This window comes from Microplitis mediator, chromosome 3 (genome assembly GCF_029852145.1).
Source record: "Microplitis mediator isolate UGA2020A chromosome 3, iyMicMedi2.1, whole genome shotgun sequence".
Lineage (NCBI taxonomy): Eukaryota > Metazoa > Arthropoda > Insecta > Hymenoptera > Braconidae > Microplitis > Microplitis mediator.
Genome location: NC_079971.1, coordinates 13,993,889 through 14,008,029, shown reverse-complemented (window position 1 = coordinate 14,008,029; position 14,141 = coordinate 13,993,889). Strand labels below are relative to the sequence as shown.

The 14,141-nt window shown below is 36.1% G+C and overlaps 1 protein-coding gene across 1 annotated transcript; it reads left to right on the top strand.

Annotated features, from left to right (window-relative positions):
- The first annotated feature begins 11,328 nt into the window (after positions 1 to 11,328).
- On the top strand, positions 11,329 to 12,429 carry LOC130665905 (uncharacterized). The gene is made up of 2 exons (XM_057466534.1): positions 11,329 to 11,653; positions 11,717 to 12,429. Exons 1-2 carry the CDS (start codon positions 11,329 to 11,331, stop codon positions 12,427 to 12,429), a joined length of 1,038 nt encoding a protein of 345 aa, XP_057322517.1.
- Positions 12,430 to 14,141: the final 1,712 nt, after the last annotated feature.

Sequence of the window (14,141 nt, the reverse complement as noted above, 5' to 3'; positions counted from 1 at the left end):
AAAAAAAAAAATTTTATCCGTTATCTACTATTTTACTTCGAGGTCACCCGTCTAATTAATGTCCTATGCCGATGCTGCTTAACTTTGGTTATCGATGGATTGTAGTCTGATCCTCTAGTCTGTTCTACACTATTAATTAAGAAAAGTTTATGGCATTACTTAACTCAAATAATCAAATTGAAACTTTATAATTTTAAATTGCTGCGAAACCTTTGAACATTTTTTAAGTATTGGAGATTTAAGTTTGATTGATAGTTGACAGAATCAAAATTTAATAACTTTGATATTAAAAAATTGTTATATTATTTAGTATATATATACATTTATTGGAACTATATACATAATAAAATATTTATAGGTTTCATATCAATAAAGACTGATCAGATTTAATCATACATAGACATATATAACTACATATAAGTTTATATCAGTCATATCTGATCAGATCCAATCATATATAAACTTATGCACGACTATACATGAATTTATATTAGCCATGTCTGATCAGATCTAATCATGCATAGACTTATATATGATTATATATGGGGTAATAACAGCTAGATATGATTATATCTAATTATATATAGACTCATATATGATCAGATTAGATCCTATATAGACTTATATATGGTTATAAATGGAGTTAAAACAGCCAGGTATGATCATATCTAATTATATATAGACTTATATATAATCAAATCTGATCATATATAGACTTGTATATATGATATATATATGATTATATATGGGGTCATAACAGCCAGGTATGATCAGATCTAATTATGTATGGGGTCATATGCAATTATATATAATTATATGTGACCCCATATATAATCCCGCATGATTATATATAACTTCATATATGATAATATATAATCATATATGATCATATATATGAACATATATAATCATATATGATTAGACAAAATCTTTTTTCATCGGGTAATTGAGCTGAAAAATGGTTTTTATTTTTTTTAACGATGGCGTACCTTTTTTAAAAATCTGAAAAAATTATTTGTTATAGGAGAGTATATAAAGCTTTGAAAAAAAATAGTTTCATAATTGTGCCAAATGTGTATCGTAGTTAGAAAAAACAATTTAGAAAAAAACAATTTTTTTTCAAGGATCTTATGAAGCTATAAAATTGCTAATTATTTTTTTGAAAGCTATTATGAGCTCCCAAAACACACTAAATTTTTAGACAAATTGGTCAAGCTAATCCTGAAAAAAAAAATTTTTCTATTTTTTACATAATATTTATTTTCTTGGAAACGGATTTAGTTAGACATCTGAAACTTTCAGGATCTTAGTATTTTATTAGTACCTACATATCCTCTTAGGATCATTTGAATATCTTTCCGAGGCCGATTCACCATATTTATACCCCTAGGGCCTCAATAATTAATTAACTAAAAATATTTTATAAACTTTCATACCGTCATCTTGTTGAGTATGTTTATAAAAAGGCCTCCAAGAAACAAAAAAATTATATATTAATTATTTAAACTATGATGACAACACAAACCAGTACAGAGGTAGGGGGAGTTCTGTCGCATTTGGGTCAAGATGGGCATGATCTGTTGTACCGATGTATGGTAAGTTATCGATTGGCAATAATGTATCGTCTGTTGGTGTGCTTATCTGCGGCCTTTTGACATCATTTTGACGCTAATTGACATCATTTTCGCTTATCTGGCACCTTTTTGACATCATTTGGATGCTAATTGGCATCTGATTCGTGTTATTGGCAGTCTTTTTTACCGCCTGAGGTTATTTTCGGCCCGTTTGATGCTAATTGTCTGCCATTTTGAGGTCTTATCAACCATTTTGAGCTCGAGATAGATGGTGCATCTCGCGAATTTTGCGCGGGAAATTTTCCAAACACAATGACGCCGTGAGGGCGCTCAAGGCTGATACTTTTTCAGTCTATCAGCCTTGAGCATCATCACGGTGCCAATTTACCCCCCTGACTAATGTTTTATATATTGAAACTGGAGTGCGTATGGGTACATGCGAGAAGCATCATCATCATCAATACTTTCTTCATTCATACTCCACTCACCATCTGAATTATGTAACATATCATTTTCTAGTAAAATTATAGTGTCTGGTAGTGAGCGTGTTTCATCATTATTTTCAAGTTGTTCTTGTTGTTGTTGTTGTCGTTGTTGTTGATGAATCAAATGTAAACCTCTCATACATAATCTGAGAATTAACGATCCAGTAAAATGGTATCGTTGAATGTCCGGTACTGTAGTTACATCAGTTTGCATTCTAAACCACCAGTACCGGTCTTCATTGTTAATAATAGTATATGCGGAGATGGTTCCGATCGTTATAAGGGGTTGATGGTAACGCTGACCTTGGTGATGTTCATGAATTATATTCAAATATCGGGATATGCTGTTTACTATATAATCCATTGTAAATACATTTAACCGAATTCTTGGAATAATTGCATCATAAGAGGTATATTCTCTTATGAAGCAATTATCTTCTTCTGTTTGTTTACTGATGCTATTAAGCATCAAGGCTTGCAACGGTGGTAACTCTTCGCCTTGGACATGCATTCGCTGGATTTCTCTTCTCCATGGGGTTTTAAGGTCAGGGTACATTTCTACAAGCAAATTCTTCGTAAAATGGTACCTCCATGAAGACGGGAAATGATCTCCTGGTATTCTAAACCACCAACTCATTCCTATCACTAATTTGCAATAGAGTTGATGTGTTTCCAATCGTTATAATCGTATCATTGAAGTGTTCAAATTGACGATATGGTTCTAATTGTTGAGAAATTTCTCTAGAAATTGTTTCCATAGGCAAATTGAGCCATTCAATTGGGAAAACGACTCCATAGTTTAATACATTTTCCATCTAAAAAAAAATTTTTTTAAATTTATTCTCAGTGAATGAGAAATAACTAACTTAATAATAATAATTCAAAAATAATTACCTTGCTGTTTTTGCTGTTGTTGTTGTTGTTGTTGTTGTTGTTGTTGTTGTTGTTGTTGTTTCTGTTTTTATTTTAATATTAAAATTTCATTAGATAAATGAAATTATTTAATATTTATTACTTATTTAATATATTCATACGTATATATATATTGTGACATTTTAAATTTCACCTTCTAATTCGACGCCGACACGTGGTCATTCAGTTGTTGATCCGTACATGATTTTTATTAAATAATGTAAGGTTATATATTTTTTTGACAGCTGCCGTATATTGACTTGGCCGATCACGAGTTTGAATAACTTTTTGAGCAACTTTTCACGCGTATGTTAATTTTTTTTCGTTGAGTTGGCAGCTTGTTACGAGAAGGATCCGAGACTCGAGATATTTGATAATAATAATAATAGTAATCAGTTCGTTAGTAATTAAGTTAGCTTAAGTTGGTATCGTAGCAATTTGAGAAATTTAAGTACTCGTTTGCTGGTCACCAGAGCCTAAGAGGATTCGCTGCTACGACCCACATGCCCAACCAGACGACAACGGCCGACAATACCCGAGGGACGGAGTGCGTCAAATTCCGCCAGCGGAAATTTTTGAAGTTGACATCGTCTAGCGAGTTAGCCTGCACGACGACTAAAACATCCGAACGAACGGGCCAATGCCTACGAACAGTCGTAACAAAGATCTATACAACATATAGTATACGTGCGTAACTGATTTATTATTGGAAACCGAACTGGCATCGAGGGATTCGAGGAGCAATTTGCCCGTGTCATGTGCAACCGAGCTCTGCGTTAGGAACGACCGAAGCGCCGCCAAGTGGGGGAGCCCTGAACGACAATCTACCAGGAGGGAAAAAGAACGACCGACGCCATTCTGGATCGTACCTGGTTGTCACGTACACTCGCTTGCTGTTAAAAAAATTGAGAATTTCTGTTATTGTGATTATTCAATTAAAAATAATTGAGATATCGAAAAAGGATAATTGTGCCGAGTTTCCGGTTGTTAATTATTTATTATTAGTCGTCCGTGAGTGACGCAAGTACTTGAATTTATTAAATAATTGTCGTCAGACCTTGAGGTGAAGAAAATTTCGTACGCCACTGACACCGGCGTTTTATTTTACGCGTGCGGAGATAATTAATTAACGTAACGTGGACCTAAGTCCGCCTCCGCCGACCGGAAGCCGAGACCTCACCCTTTTGGGCATACTCGCGTTGCGTAATCCCATCTCTTCTACACTTAAGCGACACTCTCGGCCGGAGCCAAAAGTGGACATTTACCGGAGGTATAATCAAAAATCCTCATTACGTGTGGTATCTAACCACAGCCACTACGAGTCCAACCGCACGTTGGCCCAAAACACTCCTCCCATCTCAGGAACTAAAGAGACTCTGGTCGAAGTGGGGCTTGGAATGGGCCGCCCATAGTCCCAATTAGGTATTGGTCGACATACCACTTGGTCAAGAGGGGACGCGGCACTCTTTCCCCTGCCTCCCGAAGGAGACACCCAGTTTTGTTTTCATTCATTCGTCCATTCTTCACACATTCTTTACACATTCTTTACACATTCTTCACACATTCTTTGCACATTCTTTACACATTCTCACACTCACCTAACTTCGGACCAACACCCGAGATGCACAGAGTCCTCATAAGTCGTGAGTTCTGTGCACCTGTGCCCAGATGCTCCGACAACACCTGGGTGGATGCCAGTTGAACCGCGGTCTAGTACTCCTTTCCTCCTTCCTCTCTGTGTTGGAACTGGCTACTGAGTTTTTGGTTTAGACAATCTTTGCTGAAACCATTAAAGACTTTAAAGGAATTTGGGGTGACAAGAACACGCCCGATTTGTGGCCACTTCGCGTCCCACCCTTCTATGCTCTGGAGCACCTCACGTTGAGGCTCGAACTCAGTGCATTTTAGCAGTAAGTGCTGAACGGTATCCCACCCTTTGTTGCATTGAGGGCATTTGCGATCCTTTGGGCATTTGCGATCCTTTGCGTGCGGAGATATTTAATTGACCTCACATCAATTAATTGGAGGTCATTAACACCGTTCCGTGACCAGACAGGCCGATTACGTTGTAAAGACTTTCACGCCGACCCCGGCTAGAGATTTTGGCATCATCGACCACGTGGAGACGTATCGCCAATACTTCGAGACCATCGACCGGTGAGCGAGTCCAACTAATTTATTTCGAGAGATAACTTGAATTGACTCCTCTTACTTGAAATAATTACATTCTACACCGGAACAGGTGTTTGTTGTGCTCTGTCAATTCGATTTATCTTCACTAGTACACATAGAATTTAGAATTGTACGGTGATTCGTCACATTTTTGTGTTGCGATGGTCGTCTGATCGACATATTTTTGTTATCATTTTATTATTGTTTTTTTTGGGTTATATTATTTGTACTGCGAGTTCGGGTCTCGTTATGTGGTCCGTTCTTTAGATTTTCATTTCTCTCAAATCCGGATTATTAACCGTAATAATTTGTTTTGTTTTGTTTATGGTACGGATAACATTCCGACGGTAATTCGGTTACGGCCGTTAAGTTACCGACCGTGGCGGAGGTCAAGTAAATTGACATCACCTTGCCGTCAAGTTACGGTTCTGGATTATTTTAAGTACTGCGAATCTTATCCCGTGTATCCCTTGTTATTATTCATATCGAGGCACGCCGACAACGGCATTATTATTATTTTTGGTGTACTAAAAAGTTTTTTTTTCTTCTTTCACCGTAATACCCATTGATTTATTTGTTTTTTTTTTTATATACGAATTATTATTGTTGTTCAATTTTGAGTACGTATTTTATCGAAACCTTAAGTGCCTATCCTACCCCGATCCACCGCCCTGAGTCAATGATCAGCGAAAACTTCGGTGAGTAGAACTCACCTGGCGCTCAACAACCACAGAACCCGAAACAGGTAAGCCGAATAGTTGTGAGGGGATTAGTTCGCCTGACGGATTCCAGGCGAATTAAATAACCGGTCACAATATATATATTAGGGTGATTCAAAAAACAAACAAATTTTTTTTTTCTTTCAAACAAGTTCAAAAGTTTCGTTTAGATGAAAAAAGACGCTTGTGAAAATTAGAGCTCTTAATATTAATATTAACATTGTCCGCATTGCACTTTTCTATTTCCCATAAGAATAACATGGAAAAAATTTTTTTTATGTCTTCTGATTGTTATAAGTAGCTAACGATGCGTCATAGGAATAATTGGCAGGCATATTTTTGTAGGGAATTGAATGCTCTACAAAAAAAGATTCTTATCATTTTTTGCGGAATCTATTTGTTCAAATATTATTTGAGGTTAAAGTCGAATTCATTTTAAATTTTGAGTTTTTCTTACTTTTCCGGCGAAACTATTAGACCTATTACAAAATAACGTGGGACCTTTTCTGTAGACAATTTTATTCCCTAGAAGTTATACTAAATAAAGTTTTTTCGAATTCCGCATTGTTTTCTAGTTATTTTCATTTTAATGTCATGCTCATAAAAAAAATAGTCTTCTGATCGATTTTAAGAGCTTGACATTAAAATGAAAATAACTAGAAAACAATGCGGAATTCGAAAAAACTTTATTTGGCATAACTTCTAGGGAATAAAATTGTCTACAAAAAAGATCCTGTGATATTTTGTAATAGGTCTGATAGTTTCGCCGGAAAAGTAAGAAAATCTCAAAATTCAATATGAATTCAACTTCAACCTCAAATAACTTTTGAACAACTAGATTCCTTAAAAAATGATAAGAATCTTTTTTTGTAGAGCATTCAATTCCCTACAAAAAAATGCCTGCCAATTATTCCTATGACGCATCGATAGCTACTTATAAGAATCAGAAGACATAAAAAAAATTTTTCCCATGTTATTCTTATGGGAAATAGAAAAGTGCAATGCGGACAATGTTAATCTCAATATCTTAATATTGAGCTTAATAATAAGAGCTCTCATTTTCACAAGCGTTTTTTTTTATCTTAACGAAACTTTTGAACCTGTTTGGAAGAAAAAAAAAAATTTGTTTGTTTTTTGAATCACCCTAATATATATATATATATATATATATATATATATATATATATATATATATATATATATATATATATATATATATATATATATATATCTTTTAATATATTAAATAAATAATAAAAATAATAATAAATATTAAAGAATAATAGATAGATAGAAATATTAAATAAGAGAAAGATTATAAAAGATTTGGAATTTGTTCATACTATATGTATATATACTATGTTTACTATTAGTTTATAATTATATCTATTGCCTACGCTTGCGCATGGTTCTATATTCGCTCTATGATTAATATTTTTACATATATTAGTGCCTAATTTATTAGTACAGTGCTTGATATATATTTATTATTTTTTACTTTTCTGCAAACAATAAGTGCTTGGTGAGACATATTAACTCTGGATTTGGCGTATTTTTAACTTCCCGCTAAAAAAATTGTAAATTTTCAAAAATTCGGGAAGTTATTGGTTTCGGTCCGATTTACGAAAATCGAATTTTCATCAGATGTCGACGTTTTAAGGTCCTAGGAAGCTATTCTCACCAATTTCACGATGATGTCCGAGTGTATGTATGTACGTACGTACGTACGTATGTAAATACCTGTATCTTTTGAATGGATGAACCGATTTTTAACTTTAAGGTGTCATTCGACGCAGCTTGTCAATATCTTGAAGCTGAAAGAAAAGTGAGCTTGATCGATAGAGCTCGTTCAGAGATATTTCAAAAATAAAATTTTTTCAAAAGTGTTTTTTTCGGATAACTTTTAATGTGCGCGATGGATTGATTCAAAAATGGACTGGGCTCTAGAGCTTCATAAGCCGCGTCGAATACCACCTCAACCATCGAAATCGGTTCATGCGTTCAAGAGAAACCGCTGTCGAAAGAATTAATAAAAAATTTTTTTTTAATTTTTTTCGAAATATCTCAAAAACGACTTGATAAATCGAATTCAAAATTCGGTCAGCTTTAGAACTTGATAAAACGCGTTGATTGCCACCTCAACCGTCTCAATCGGTTGATTCGTTTGAGAGATATCGTTGGAGAAAATATGGTATAAAAATATTTTTTTCGAAACGAACGGCATTCAAAAGTATTTTCGAGCTCTAAGAGCTCGAAAATGTATTCACGACAAAGTTTTCGAGCTCAAAGAGCTAGAAAACAGCGGGAAGTTTTAGGGCTGGCTCGCAGGATCAACTGATAGACAGATTTTTTCTCATTTTCTGCGGCCAGTTACCTTTAGAGGTTAGGTTTCTAACCTATGATATGGAACATGTGCTTCTGGAAAGTTGCGTAGATAAATCGGCAAGTCAAACCTCTGATGAAATATCTGCCAACTGCTCAAAAGAAAACTTGGTTACTACCTCTGTTTTACTGGGGGATAAAGGAGAAGCTCAAATTGTCCAAAAAATCCCTGAACTGAAACTGCCCGTCTTAGATTACGTATCTCGCTCAGACCTCATTGTTCGTAACAGCGTCAATAAGCTCACAGGAGCAAAATTCACACCATCACCTATTCGGAAAAGAGGTCGGCCGCCAGCCGCAAATTCGCAATTAAAACGAAGAGCTCAGTCAAATAACTCAATAATAGATTACTGTCTAGAATTGGATAGCTGTGAAAGGAAAGACCCTCAGGGCCTAGCACATTTGTCACTTTCACCTCCAAACAAGATTCTGAAACCTACAACATCAGCTCCCTCGGCTCTAGAATTGAAGTCTTCTCCAATGTCTGTTACGGAAACGGTCACACAATCTCAAGGAACAATGCCGCTTCCAATGGTTAACTCTTTTACTGAAGTGCTCGTGGTTCTGGATCAGTGGAGAAAAGAGGATAATTTATCAAGGGACAGTATGAGAAAAGAACTTTTGGCTGAAATCGCAGCTTCACGGAAAGGGCACAATTAAATACTGAATTAAAAAACAGACGAATTAAAGAAAGAGAATGAAGCGCTAGAGAAAGAATTACATCGTCTCAGCCAGAGGATCACCAACTTAGAGGAAACCCATACTTCTGAGGTTAGTGAAGGTTCTGGATCTACTACTGCTGGAAATCTGGTCGCTTTAGAAAAGCGTATAATTAAAGCAAGCATAGCGGCAATGGATAAGCACTTAAGAAAAAATAATGTAATTGTAAGAGGATTAGCTGCCGGTCCAAATAGTCCAAAGAGTGCAACAGAAAACTCAAATAAATTCATTAAACAACATTTTGATTTAGATAATGCGGTACTTGAAGCTACCTGGATAAATAATCATAAACCTTGTATTAAAGCCAAGCTCCGTGATACCAACGTTAAAAAAATAATTATGGAAAATAAGAAAAAGCTACAAGAACGTGTTTTCTTCGATGATGACTTGTCTCCCCGGGAAAGTACCATTGTACACAAACTGCGATTAGAGGCAAAAAAATTAAGAAAAGAAGGCAAATCAGTGAAAATGGGCTTCCAGCGTCTGTACGTGAACAACGTAGGATATGTATATGATCTCGGCCTACAAGCATTAACTCCTATTGCACATAATAAAGTAACTTCTGGGCAAACAACTAACTCACAAGAGCGTAACACTACCTCCGTGGATAAGCTTAACTCTTTTCATTGTGGAGAATCTCAACAGAAATTTTAATACATCTGACGGCTGCAACAGTACTTTAAAGCACAATTCATCCTTTTCGATAACCTTTTGGAATGCACATGGCCTTAATAACCTATACGACCTGGAAATTTCCGATAGCAAAATTATATGTGTCTCGGAAACCTGGGATATGTCCCAGAAGGCAGTTTTACCAACTTTATACAATAGCTGGCATCGTTCAAACTCTTCCGCTGTTAAGAAGAATCTATTTGGTCGTGGTAGTGGAGGATTGCTAACTCTTAGCAAGGGAGCCAAACCGCCAGAAGCTATAGACGTTACAGAGCACTGGATTCTTCATAAATCTAAAATCCTGGAAACAAACGTAGTAGTTGAATCCATTTACTTCAAGCCGAACCTAAAAAATTTTGATGTCATTTTAGACTCACTTCAAGTTGTTATTGATAATATTCAAATGCAAGTAGATTATGACTCTTTTATCATAGGAGGTGATTTTAATGCTAGAGTTGGCAGCTTCTTACTTGAGGATCCGTCACTTCTGGATGGTTCATATCTTACCAGCGTCAGGGCTACGTGTGATAAAGATAATAATCACCAAGGCTATAGATTAATTGATTTTATGACCGGTAACGGTTTTACAGTTTTGAATGGGCGTACTCCTGGTGATCGTGGTGGTGAATACACATTCACAAATGCAAGAGGTAGAAGTACAGTGGACCTTATTTGGGTCAACTCATTAAGTATTAACTTGGTAAAGGACATGGAAGTTATCAGCTTTCTCACTAAATCAGATCACTTTCCAACTGAAATATCATTATATCCAGTCATTACACTGCCGGTAACAACGCTTCATAATCATTACCACTTGGCTCACTCTAAATTCTCGCTAAAATGGAGCAATTCATCAGCGCACATTTTCAAGCACTCCATGTTATTCTCAACGCTAATAGCTCAAAATTTTACTTCTGCCAGTGTCAATAATCTAAATCGAGCTCTTCATGAAGCAATGGTAAATGCAGCGCGGGACTCAGGAATGTATAAACCACAAGTTGTATCGCCAACTCCCAGGAATTATTGCTCCAAATCTTGGTTTGATGAAGAATGCAAAATGAAGAAGAGAGCGACTAAACTACTACTCCACTACTGCAACAAGGAAGGTCAAATATCCAGATTATGGGATCATTACCATAGCTCGGAAAAAGAATACTTTGCCTTGATTAGATACAAAGCTCTGCAATTTCAAGAAATGTTGACGAGAAATTTTGACAGCGCTAAGAGTCCTGCAGAGTTCTGGTCTGCAGTCAAAGCTGTAAAGGGCCGTTCACCTCAAAAGAACGAGATATCACTGAGTACTTGGCACAGCTATTTATCGTCCATCTTTACGCCAAAACCACAATGTCTTTTAGATCTACCGGCAAAGTACAATGAATCGTTGGACATTGATTTCACTTTAGAAGAATTGTTATGCAGCATCAGAAAGTGCAAGCAGGGTAAAGCTCCAGGTTTTGATGTCATTAGCAATGACTTTTATTAAAATCTCCCTGAGAATTGGCTATATTTTTTATTATCTTTTTATAATAGAATATTCGAATCGGAATCGTTTCCGGAGGACTGGGCAAATGTTTTCACTTTCATGCTGCACAAACAAGGCGATAATACCGACCCTACAAACTATAGGGGGATTGCCTTAGTTAACTGTGTGGTCAAATTGTTCACTCAAATTCTGCACGACAGATTAGGAAAATGGGCAAGGAGCAGAAGATAATACCAGAGGAACAGGCAGGGTTCTGCGAGAGAAAAGGATGCACTGACAATGCTTTTTTACTCCAGCTAATCTCACAATTACGACTTCGCTTCCCGGACACAGCTGTATACGTACTATTTATCGACTTTCAGAGAATCTTTGACTCTGTTCCGCATGGCAAACTTTGGGCAAAGCTCTTAAAAGTAGGGGTTAGCACAAAATATATTAGGATTCTCAAAAATTTCTATGAGCAAGCTGTAATTCTCATTAAAAAAGATTCACTGTATTCAGAGCCTATTAAGATCACTGAAGGGGTCCTGCAAGGTGAGATTCTCAGCCCATTATTATTTATTTTATATATCAGTGATATCATTGATTTTTTCAAAGAAAGAGGCCTAGATGGACTTAGTCTTGGGGATTTAAGAGAAATCTTAATGCTGCTGTACGCGGACGACATCGCTCTACTGGCAAGGTCTGCTTTAGACCTCAAAAAGAGACTCCGAATTTTAGAAAAATACTGTGCAGCAAATGGACTTACTGTGAATGTGTCTAAAACAAAAGTACTGGTTTGTCGTACATCAGGCAGAAGTAAGAAATGTGATAGAGGTTTCAAGTATTGTGGAACTGATCTGGAGATCGTCAAGTCCTATGTTTACTTAGAAGTTCCTTTCAGCAGCAACCTTCGGGGAGAACTGGCCGCATCTGAGTTTGCCAAGAAAGGGAGACAGGCAGCTGGTACCGTGCTCTCCATCTTAGCTAAATTAAAAGCAAGCTCTTGGTCCAGTAAAACAAAGTTTTACAATAGTATCTGCAAATCTACTTTTTTATATCTAGCGCATATCTGGGGTCTTAAAGCTGAATGTTACGAGAAGTTGGAAGCTGCTCACTTATACTTTTTCAAAAGACTATTTCGCTTGCCAAGCTGTACGCCGCACTGTGCTCTCAGACTAGAGCTGAATCTGGACCACATTTGTCTAGATATTTTAAATCTTGCCTATAACTGGGTAATAAAAATTCTGGAGATGCCAAGCACCCGTCTACCAAAAGCTTGTTTTCTGCGTCTCCGTGACCTTGACCCAAAAGTGGAGAATCTAAACTGAATTAAGCAACTCAAAGTGATGTTGAGTAAAATAAATGAAGAGGATATTTTTGAGAACCTATCGGTGCAATACTGGAAGAAAAATAAGTACAGGATACTGAAAAAATACCGTACTTTTTTGAAACTTGAGGATTTAGCTAGGTATGCAAAAACTAAATCTCTCCAGTTTGCTCTACCCAGATCCATTTTTGACTTAACTCCGGGATACCTGAGTAACTGCCCACACAAGCTGTTGACAGTAAAAATACAGATGAGACTAGCAAATCTTTTTTCGTGCAGTATTCTCATTAATGGCACTCCTTGGCATCTGAAACCCAGAGACCAAAGTCGCTTCTGCCACAACATAGCGGAGGAAACAATAGAACATATTTTACTCGAATGTCCAAGATTTACGCAGCCTCGCTTAGACATACTGAAGCCACACGGTGATAACAGCAATAGACTTAATCTACTATTGCTTTTGGATGACCAATCAATAAGGAGTACACAGAGGGTCTTCAACTTCGTCCCGGATCGCATCAACATTATAAAGGAGGATCACTAATCATTATCAATACCATTTCCTGGGAAGCCATGTGTGTTTTGATTTTAACTTTAATTCTGTTTTAATTTTAATTTTGAATTTAAATCAGTACTGCTTAGCCAAAATTTTGTTTCTTAATCATATATAATTGTATTTTAAATTAGGATCAACTATACATTGTTTTCAGAGTCTGCAGTTTTCTTAAACCGAATCGTTCTCTGACAGTGTATCAAAGTTTTTTAATTGTAACTTATAAAAGCACTGTAAATAAATAAATAAATAAATAAATAAATAATTATATCTATTATTATTTAATATTCATTTTCATTATTATTTAATATTCAATATATATATATATATATATATATATATATATATATATATATATATATATATATATATATATATATATATATATATATATATATATATATATATATATATATATATATATATATATATTGTAACGTAATATTTTCTTATACTCAATTAAACCCAATAATTACTCAAAATTCTTACTCAATAAATTTACTCAATAAATTTACTCAAAACTCAAACCTCAAATTACACGAAATTGGGCTACGTTACACTTCGCCCACTAATCACCCCTCTCATCTCCTCCAGATCCTGACGGGCGCCAGCCGACTTTTATTTCCCCGGTATCGGCAACCGGTCTAAACGTACACGTAAATTAAAACCTAAAACTATACCCTTTGGAGATGAGAGACATGACCGGTGGTAGCGGCATGTCCTGGTGCGCTCAGTATGCTAGGTTGTGGAGAGAGGGTCGCGGTTCTTTTCATGCGAAAGAAGCCGATTATTTAAAAAATAGAAAAGACATAAAATAGCAAAACAAAACTAAAGAAAATACAATAAAGATAACGCGAGAGTAACGCGGAGGGCCAAAAAGACCCGCGGTCCAGTACTCTCGGTTCATCACGAGAATAAATACCTGGATACAATATCGGGAACCTCTCGACGACGACGAATCACAAACTTCATACTCTACTAGATAAACTACAATATAAATAAATAATGCGGTAATTTTTGACAGTTAATGGATACGACAGACGGCTCCAACAGCACCATATACAGAGCCACAAGCTCCAAAACGACAGCAGTCCACGGTTGCGGTCGAGGTCCACCATGGCGATTCTCCGACTCACTACCGCTTACTCCAAGACTCCAAA